A 10,948-nucleotide genomic window follows, 5' to 3' on the forward strand; every position below is an offset into this window, starting at 1 on the left:
AGTCTTCCCTATCTTGGCAAGCTCCAGATATCTTTGAACAACCAGGCCCCAAGTCTCCATCCAGGCTGCAGAAGACTTCTTCAAGCGCTAGAATAGGGCTGTCAAACTCACGTTGTTACGGCGGCATCACATGATGTATCAGGACTTTTTTCCCCTTCACTAAACATGATGCATCCAGCATCATGCGTCATACAGTTTTTTACTGTACCAATGATGATGGTACCACAATCCCATCACTATGTGCAGCAAATAAATTAAGTAAAGCTAAGAAATCATTACAATCAATTTATACTGATTAAGGCACCGGACTAGAAACCTGGAGATGATGAGTTCTAGTTCCACCTTAGACGCAAAGCCAGCTGAGCAACCTGAGGCCAGTCAATTTCTGTCGGCCCTAGAGAGGAGGCAATGACAAACTACTTCTGAAAAACCTTGCCAATAAAAAGCTGCAGGAAAGAGAGAGAGGGAAAGAAGGAAGGAGAGAGGGATCAGAAGACATTACAGTAGCAATACCTACGGAAATTATGGCAGCCCAAAATGGAAAAATAGATAACAAAAATGCCATTGCACCTAAAAAACTAAAACTTAATGATATGAGAATTTGTTAAGTGCATTGGATGACATAATCTCCAATATATGTTGGCCTATTATTTGGGCCATCTTTAAGATGATACAAGATACTTCAATGTTCTTATCACAACACATTTGCTTATTTCTTCCTTGCAAACATGAACAACTATTGCATTTTAATGTGGATCCATATTAGTAATATTTTAAGGTTCTAAGAAAAAATATTGCTTCTTTTCAGGTGTTCTGTATTTTTTTTTTGTTTCTTTGTCACTGAACGTTATCAGACTTTTATGTGCATCTTACAGTATATAAGCAGAGTCTGAATGAAGAAATAATACCAAAGCATTGTGCTTGCTTTACTTAGTTCATAAACAAAGTCATTTAACACATATTATTGTGATAATCCATTAAAACACCTTGACTCCTGCTTGACCTTGACAACTGTATGTATTATTCTTAGTTCTCTTTGTCCCCAAAGTGCTTTTTCAAAAGGCAACAGGACTTTAGTTTTGTTTTTTTTTCTTGAAGATGTTTCACTTCTCATCCAAGAAACTTCTTCAGTTCAGGGGCTGAAGGCAGCCCCTCCCTAATAGTTAACAAAACTATACATACAGTATATAGTAGAGGCCTCAGTCTGGCAAGATCTTGTCTAGAAGTGTGAAAACAATAAAGAACTCAGCTTGGAAGAATCACCGAATGTCATTCATGGTTTTGGGCCTGACAGAAATGTATTTCACTTTAATAACACATTATATTGGCCTGCTCTGTCAGCAGAAGTGCAAACTGAGATAGAGAGCAGTATATTATCATACTGTTGACATTTACTGTGCTAATAAGCTGAATCCTTGCGCACACTTTCACACTGCTACAAACGCATGCTTATCCCAGCAAATCATGCCTGCACACTTAAAATGGTTTCCCATGTTTGGTGTCAACTTCTGATTCCACATCTGCAAACTTTCTACGTCATGTAGTCATTCTGCGTTACTCAGAGTTATCCACAGAAATCCAAGTTTTGATGAACATTTACATATATGACAAGCTGGATGAGCCAACCCTAGCAGATTAATAAGTAAATTATGTCATTCTATCTGCAATATTAATCTTGGGGACTAAGCAAATAAAGAAAAACAAGTCTTCGTTAATTAGCTTATTTAAATTCATGCACACATCGTTTTCAATAAATCTTCTTCTGAATATTAACCATGTAATTTTAAGCTTTGAGAAATGCTCGTTTTTGTATACCATGAGTGGAAGGGAAGAAACCCATCGCATCCCCTCCCAAGTCGACAGTTCTCAAGACATCTGTCCTCTGGTTTTTCCAAGGTCTCTTTATTTAACTCAGCCATCTTTTAGGAAAGTATCTCCCGAACATAAGATGACTTTTAAATAGAAAAGCTTTTCAAGATACCAGTTTCAGAGCAGTTGGCGATATGGGGACCTAAAGAGATTAGAACAGAGATCCCTTGATAGCTAAGGGAAGTCAATTTCCATTTTTCATTTTGCACATATGAACATTTTAATCTACTTGGCTGGTCCTAAAAGCACCTTTTTACTAGCAGGAAAATGAAAGGAGCTGCTCTCTATCATCCTCTTTAGCTTCTGGGATGTTCTCTCTCATTTTGGGGGAGGAAAGGGGGCAGTTCTGAGCTAGGGGACACAGCACTAAACCACACCACCAATATTTCAATTTCTAAAGGTCTCTGATCCCATAGCACTATTAAAACATGAATAAGTAGAAAGGTGGGCTATGCTTAAGGCCGCTCCTTAGCAACATGCTATCTTCCCACTCATTCATGTTTTAATTTAATGCTTTAATTACAAGAATCTTTAAAATTCTAGTGGGGGCAGGAAACCTGGAGAGCTTCAAGAAAAAAATATCAGTGGTACACAATCGCCTAAATAGCCAAAGTGCAAGTTAAGTGGGAGACCCACCATTACTGTTCTATCATCTCCCTCCCTCTCAGCGTAGCCCAACAAATAGCCAAATTGGTTCAGACAATACTGGAGGCAGAGGCTCTTCGGGCATCAGATCCTTATGCCATTTCTTACTTATTCATGAGGTCCCTGGTGCTCCCTGGCCTCGTTTTTTTTCTTGAGATGTTTCATTATCCAACTAGATAACATCATCAGCGATAGAAGGATTTTACATTATTGGGTAATGAAACGTCCGCAAGAAAACAGCCGAGCTCAGGGAGTACCAAGAACTCCACAGTTCAACCCTGAGTTATGAATATTTTATTCTATCTCCCTTTTTATGACTAATCTCTTAATTTCAGGGTACAGTTGGAGTGAGTGGATGGAGTGGATGCCCTTCCTGACACTGTGTGTGTGTGTCTGTCTGTCTGTCTGTCTATCATCTATTTATCTGTCTGACTGTCCATCCACCCATCCATAAATACATACACAGACATACCCAAATTAGCTAACTATTCCTTATTTGGAGGAATGAGTTATATTTTCCCCTGCATGTCACAAAAACTTGAAGTGGAAGGACAATTTTGAACAGCCTGAGGGAAATGACTAAATATACTGTAGTGCTGCTTTAAGAAGATTAACAACTCCTTTCACCTATACACCAATTAAAAACAAAAATCTAAGAAAACAATCCCATATAACCTCCAATTTACAGTCACCAGGTCCAAAATGCATCTGCAGTTCTTGCACCCAAATTAAATTGGTTGGAATGTGCTTCATGCTTCTAGATCTCATGACTGGGCTTTACAGCAGCAAGATTTTAACTGTTCAATCAGTGATTCCTAAACTGGGAATAATTAGCCCTAAAGGAATAACCTTGGTATATTTAGAAATGGGACAAATGCAATAGATTTTACATTTCTAAATGTACAGGTATTTGTGATTTTTCCCCCCCCAATTCTCAACATGGATGAACATTGTTCCAACTAAATTGCATTTTAGGAGAAAGCTGTTTCATAAATTATTCACATCTAATTGAGATGCTACAAAGATGCTTCTGGGATCTACAGCTACAAAATTATTGTTTTGCAAAACTGAAATATATATCATAATTGCATATTTGCAATCTTTGAATCTGCTTCCACAAATTTATTTATGCACTGAAACATACCTCGTAACAGGATTTGTGCCACTTGGGGGCATAGTTGGATATTCAACATCCTCATAATGAAAAACAGAGGTAAACAATTTTTGGGGCGGTTGGGCATTTTGAGAGCACATCATTAAATGCTTTCAGAACATTATTGCCATGGTGAGCATGATTATTCATAAAACACTTTCTACAAACCCTTTATGTTGAACACTCATTTTACATTTTTCAGAGTTATCCAGAGAAATCCAAGTTTGATTAATGTTTAGAGATACTCCTCGACTTATGACCACAACTGAGCCCAAAACTTTTGTGGCTAAGAGATATTTTACAATCTTTCTTGCCACAGTTGTTAAGTGAAACCCTTCCATTGTTTAAGTTATTAACACCAGAGGTGGTATTCAGCAGGTTCTGACCAGTTCTGAAGAACTGGTAGCAGAAATTTTGAGTAGTTTGGAGAACTGGCAAATACCACCTTTGACTAGCCCTGCCCCCATCTATTCTCTGCCTCCCGAGTCCCAGCTGATCGGCTGGGTCTTCTATTGTTGCCCTGCACAGGAGAAGAGAGCTGGAAAGCAGGTTAGTGGGGTGGGGAGGGAATGGGGATTTTGCAGTATCCTTTCCCTGTCACTCCCACCAAGCCACGCTCACCAAGCCACGCCCACAGAACCAGTAGTAAAAAAATTTGAATTCCACCACTGAGTAACACGGTTGTTAAGTGAAGTTAGCTTCCCCACTGACTTTGCTTGGCAGAAGGTCGCATAAAGTGGTCGCATGGCCACGTGACACTGCAACCATCTCTGGAACTAGAGGGCTTTTGTATCCTCTGTTTTGTTGGAACTGAGTTGAGCATATTTCTTCCCATTAACCTAACACTTTCCAGCAGTGGTGGGATTCAAAAAATTTTTACTATCGGTTCTCTGGGCGTGGCTTGGTGGGTATGGTGAGGCTTGGTGGGCATGGCTTGGGAGTGGCAGGGGAAGGATATTGTAAAATCTCCATTCTCTCCCCACCCCACAAACCTGCTTTCCAGCTCCGTTCTTCTGTACAGGGAAACAAAAGAAGACCCAGCCGATCAGCTGGGACTTGGGAGTCAGAGAATAGATGGGGCCGGGGCCAGTCAGAGGTGGTATATTGAACTACGCAAAATTTCCGCTACCGGTTCTCCAAACTACTCAAAATTTCCGCTACCGGTTCTCTGAACTACTCAAAATTTCCGCTACCAGTTCTCTGAACTACTCAAAATTTCTGCTACCGGTTCTCTGAACTACTCAAAATTTCTGCTACCGGTTCTCTGAACTACTCAAAATTTCTGCTACCAGTTCTCTGAACTACTCAAAATTTCTGCTACCAGTTCTCTGAACTACTCAAAATTTCTGCTACCAGTTCTCTGAACTGCTCAAAATTTCCGCTACCGGTTCTCCAAACTACTCAAAATTTCCGCTACCGGTTCTCTGAACTACTCAAAATTTCTGCTACCAGTTCTCCAGAACTGGTCAGAACCTGCTGAATACCACCTCTGCTTTCCAGGCACCAAAACAGAACCCGAACCTCGTCTCTGCCCTTCTGAAATGAAGACATACAGGCGATTATCACTGGTACACTGATGATACTTGATTCCATAAGTATGGCCTTCCCAAGTCACTTCATGCAAGTGTTATACTAAGAGAGAGAACACTGGTTTTTAGGACACCCAAGAACTACCACAACATTGTTTCCCCCATTCCCTCAATTATAGGTAATTTGGAAGGTCATGGAGAGATCAAACATGATAGGAGGATCACATTACCCAATCCATATCCCAATCCACCCCTAAGTTATCCACCATAGGGATTAATGTGGGTTTAGTCTACAATATGGATTCAAGGTTGAAGTCCCCAAATCTGGAGGAACCCCAGGTTGAGAAACGCTACTTTTAACTCCTCTTTCATTATAGAGGTAGTCCTTGATTTACAACCATTCATTTGGTGACCGTTCAAAGTTACAACAGTAGTGAAAAATGGACTTGTGATGACCGGTCCTCACACCTGTCACAGCAGCCCCATGGCCACATTATCAAAAGTACTTGACAACTGGCATATATTTACAATAGTTACAGTGTCCCAGCTGGCTTTTGATGAACAAGTCCATGGGGGAAATCAGATTCGCTTAACAACTATGTGATTTATTTAACATAAGGTCATAAAATGGGGCATGATTCACTTAACTACCTTGCTTAGCAACTTTAATTTTGGGCCCAATTGTTGTTGTAAGTTGAGGACTACCTGTAAACAGGATATAAATGAACAATCACATCATGTAAGTGCCAAAAGTAGAGTTGCTGGATTGGGAGAATCAATAGCACTGCAGTATTTTCCTCCAAGCTACTATCTTAGTAAAAAAAAAAATAGATACCAGTTTAACGTGTTGGCTTGGAAGGAAAAAGGTAAGTATATTATTAAATTAATAATTAAATATATATTTCTCTAAGTGACATGATTGCTCATGCCACTTAGAGAAATATATATGGTCAGTATCATATGGAGCTAGTCTCTAACAACTCAAAGGACCATTTACAAAATGTGTTTTGACAAACTAAGAAACATGAGACATGATCAATATAAAGTAACATTAAAGCCTCATTTTAATAATCAAATATCCAGGATAAGGGATGAACACTATATTATTACTTTTTTCCTTCTTTTTCAATCTTTAGAACTTATGCTTGGAAGAAAAAATTACTATTGCAGGTTTCCGGATCTCTTTTAGCAAGCCAGTTCTTCTGACTAGCATCATTCATTCACCCATTATCATTCCCCCATCTTCAGTTGAAGGAGGTTAAAAAAAATTGTGACAGAAATATGACACCCATTAGAATATGCTGTGTCAAAAGCTGCCAACGGTAAAGATGTAGGACTTTCTAAAACTGTCAGGAAAAAGATGCTGAATGGAATTTGCCCCTGCTAATACAAATGCAAACAGAATAAAATTAAATACTCAGAATAACTGATGAGGAGTATGTGAGCGCGTGCAATACAGAGAGGCACACCTAGATAAACTGTCACAATATGTTGCACATCAGTGGTTTTCAAACTGTTTTCAAGGACAGTTTTCCTACATGTACGAAATTCATTCTCTACACCACTGCATCGAGTAACCAGTTCAGTGGAGCCCTTTCAACGATAACAGATTTATTTTAACTAAATCTCAAGAGAGAGGCATCAGAACAGTTTGGAACTTTCCATGCTTAATTTGTTAGGCTCTTTGATAAATTCACTCATATTTGCTGACAGTGGTATCAACATTAAGAGCGGCTTCTACTGAAGCATCCAAAAAGGCTTTCTGATCCAGTGGCGTGAGATTATCTCTAATAAATAAAGCTTCAGGAGTTAGACAGGATACTTAAGGGCTGTTGTTCTACTCCAGCACGCTTGGATGAAACCAATTTTTCTGAGTCTATTGCAATATAAAGTTGGCGCCACAACATCCTTGGTTGATGATTAGATAGCTTCTGTCAGAAAAGAGATGTTGGAATACAGCTGGTGGTGTTTAAGATTTGACACCATCAATCCTCTATTTTAGTAGCTAAAGAGAGCATCTGAAGAAGTTTACATTCCTATCTGTGGGTCATTTTCAATTTATAGCATTGGTGGATTTCAGGGCAAGTATAAATGCCTGGAGATTCCAGAGAACTTTTTCTCATGTTCCTCATTATCCATTCCAAACCCCAACGGAGAACGTTCACTTCCTGGAAAGCATCAAACCTAGTTCTGCTATGGTCTCAAAAAGAGAAAATACCCTCGAGAAATTAAAATGTCCTTCAAGTCAAGCTTGACTTCTAGAGCAGGGGAGTCAATCTCAAGGCCCGTGGGCTGCATACAGCCCGCAGGGTGCTTCGATCTGGTCCGCAGGGCTGCCCTGCAAACAGTGCAGGACCAGCCCGCAGTGCCTCTGCCAGTGAAGATGGAGCTCCTGAGCTCTATTTTCACTGGCAGAGGGTTGCAGGAAACTGTCACAGCCTAAAATGGAGCTTGGGAGCCCGTTTTTGCTGGCAAAGCACTCAGGCCTCCACAGGTGCCCCTGACACGAGTGATGTTGAGCTCCCCAAGGTCAAATACAACCCTGATGCAACCCTCAATTAAATTGAGTTTGACACTTCTGGTCTAGAAGCTTTATGAATGGATCCTGCAGGCTTCTTGGCAGCAGGGTGGAGGTGGTTTGCCGCTGCTGCCTTCTGGAATTATTTTTTTGATGTTCAGAGCTAACCTACAGCCCTGGTACTATCTGCTTGCTTATCCAAACACTAATCAAAAATCCTGCTTAGCTTAGGTTCAAAACCCAGACAACATCAACCAGCCATTGCCATTTGCTGAGGCCAGGATGGCAATGATCACTTTTCCTTACCCTCCTCTAGAAATTAAGCTACTATTATGAGCCTGTTGTTACTTAAAGAAGTTTATTTATCTTTCTGTTTCACTAGAACCTACAACAGGCCTTGGAGCAACCCACACTTCCCACAAATTTATTTTAAAACCACTGTACCATGCAAACAAAATTCTGACAGAATGTTATGCCACTAGCATCCCAGACTAGAGAAGCTAAAGTGTTTTGTTTTGGGTTTTTTTGCAACATACCAAAATGCATATTTAATGGGCATTAGTGATATTTAGCAGTCTGATGGCAAACTATTGTAGAGCAGTCTTGGGGCTTTCAGTGGCTACTGGCATCAAAGGAGACTGTTTGGTTCAGCTTACCAGCAGATGTTGACAGATAGACAGGGTGGAAGGGCAATGCTTACAAGAGGAAAGGGAATGCAATGGGAACATTTTACATGTTTACAGACGCTTGAACTGAGAGCAGGGGAAATAAATAAATAAAGTTTACATCGAATAATTTATCCCCATGTTAAGAAGGGGAAAACACATCTCAGAGGAAACTGGTACTACCTCTTGCTTGACATAAAAGATGCAAACTACGGGAGCAGATATAAAAAGTCCTCACACCTCTGTTAAAATGCCAGGATTTTGAGATGTAAAAAAAAAAAGTCAGACTAAAATGAATCACTTCAGAATTCTTTTCCTCCTTTAATATAACATATAAGCAGTACAATTCAGTTGAAAAACAAACTGAATCTTTTAGTGGAAAAAATGAATGAAAAATTAGAATAATGTTACATTTCAAAAACATGGCATTTTAATAGGGGTGTATAGGCTTTTTATATCCCTTGTATATAGCTAAAAAGGGGAAAGCAAAAAAAAAAAAATGAAGGAGCTGCTGGTATTTCCAAAATATGTTTCAGAACTTATCCTCCTGATCAACGACTGAGCTGATCTAAAACGGCTAAATGAGGTTTTACAATGCCAGTCATTCCTCGTAAAATATGATAGATTATGTATCTCTTACATTGTAACTCTAAGAGCACCACCACCATAAATATTTTAAAAATACAACTCAAATTGTCCTCATGTATTGATCACCTTGTTTAGCAACTGTTTGTAGTTACAACCATGATGAAGTAACCAGTTGTCCCATTTTTAACCTTTACAGGTCTGTATAGAAAACTGAAGTAAGATCATAACTAGAGTCACACTTTCACTTAGAGACTGATTTGCTTAATGACTGAGTCGTTGGTCCCAGCTGTAGTCACTAAATAAGGACTATCATAGTTGTTCACACACACAGTCTTCCCAACTGTGCTTTCCAATTTGCAGAAAACACTGCAAATCCATCAGCGGCAAACTGTAGCACCAATGGTTCCAATTTTAAAAAGCCATTGACTAGAAGGAGAGTGCAAGAGCAGGAAAAACAGCTTTACTTCTTATAGAAATCTCACTCCTTTCACCCCAGAAGGCAATCCTGCCATCCATGGAGGGATTGTGACCTTCTCTATGTAATTAAATTAAATTGAATTTTTACAGCCCCAATGCCAGATACAAACAAAATATTGAATAAAAGTAGTATGACAGATAGACAGACGAGAGAATGTGTGTGTGTAAAAGAAAAACAATACATATAACTGAGTCTAAAAATAATGAAGAATATATAGTAGTTATTAAAATAAATCCAAATAAAATGCTCTTATGAGAACTTCCAATCCTAAGTAATGGTACTGCATATTGTACAAATGGTAGCCGAGAATTGGGAGACTTTAAGATTATTTTCTAGTCCTTGTCTGACAGTAGCACCATTAAATAGAAATCGCTCTCTCTACCTGGGAATTTCTTCAGGACAAAGTATGCAAAAGGGTCTGTCTAGAGTCCTTGTATTAGGTGCAGTGTAATAGAATCTGTCCTATAGTTTCTATTGAACTCTTCTTGCCTTCAGATGGTTTAAGTGCTTTAGCACTGGAGGTTTTAAAGAAAAAACTGGAGAGCCACCTCTCTGAAATGGTACAGGGTTGGACTACAAGACCTCCAAGGTCCCTTCCAGCGCTATTCTGACTTAACCTATATAATTTAAACTCCCTTTTCCTTTCTAAATGGGTCGGAACCTAGCTAAAAAAATGGAGCTCCTTCAGCTTCAAATGACTGATTCTTCAGAGGGAATTCAAATCACCCCACCATACAAAGAATCACATGCCAATTAGAGAGAGGAACGGGGAGCACGTTTGGGATTTAAAAAGAAAATAATTAGATTTGTAAGTGCAAAACTGGATGCAACTGCGGATGTGGCTCTTGTGAGGAGGTTTCCCTAACTGGCTAACTCGACCTCCCAATATCCCCACATCCCGGGTTGCAGATGGGGCAGGAATATCACCAGCCACGATATCTGGGGTGGTGAACCTTGTTTTAGGGGAGCCCCTGGCTCTTTTTTCCTCGAGACAAAAAAAAGCAAGAGGTTTTTGCACGTCACACGATGAGGATCCAGATAAAGGCGGCGACGAAGAAATCGCCCCAGGGGCCACCAAGGGCAAAGCAATCACCTGACACTTCCAGCACTTCGCATTCTTCCCGCCCACAGTAAATAGCAGCAATGGCAGACAGCTCCTCCAACGCTAACGCCGACATGGCTGCAAGGCGACTTCTCGCTGTCGCCCCACGCCGGTCGCCTGGGCAAAGGCAGCGCTTCCACTTCCGCCCGCGGGAAAAGACAGAGCCGAGGGAAATAAACCATATTCCCCACCAGGGGGCGCTGTGCTTGCTTTCAGGGCTCAGCCTCCCGAACGGGAAGAGGATGTTTCAAATGTCTTGTAGCTGTAGATCGAGTCCCACGTGGCAAAACAACCGCAGATTGCAACTGGATCACGTTAATCCCCACTGAGGAGCTCCCCAGAGAAGAGATGAGACGAATTATGAATTCTACGTTTTGCAGAAGTCTACGGATCCTAAAGCA

The 10,948-nt window shown here is 40.2% G+C and overlaps 1 protein-coding gene across 7 annotated transcripts in view; it reads right to left on the bottom strand.

Annotated features, from left to right (window-relative positions):
* Positions 1–10,682, bottom strand: part of RWDD3 (RWD domain containing 3) — a 69,341-nt gene extending 58,659 nt beyond the window's left edge. For all 7 annotated transcript variants that reach the window (XM_087930188.1, XM_087930189.1, XM_087930187.1 and 4 more), the window contains exon 1: positions 10,539–10,682. In XM_087930188.1, coding sequence (XP_087786314.1) covers positions 10,539–10,623 — 85 coding nt within the window. In that variant the 5' untranslated portion in view covers positions 10,624–10,682. The remainder of the gene's footprint in view (positions 1–10,538) is intronic.
* Positions 10,683–10,948: the final 266 nt, after the last annotated feature.

Source organism: Pseudonaja textilis, chromosome 3, assembly GCF_049901715.1.
Source record: "Pseudonaja textilis isolate UNSWEBS1 chromosome 3, rPseTex1.2, whole genome shotgun sequence".
NCBI classification, from domain to species: Eukaryota; Metazoa; Chordata; class Lepidosauria; order Squamata; family Elapidae; genus Pseudonaja; species Pseudonaja textilis.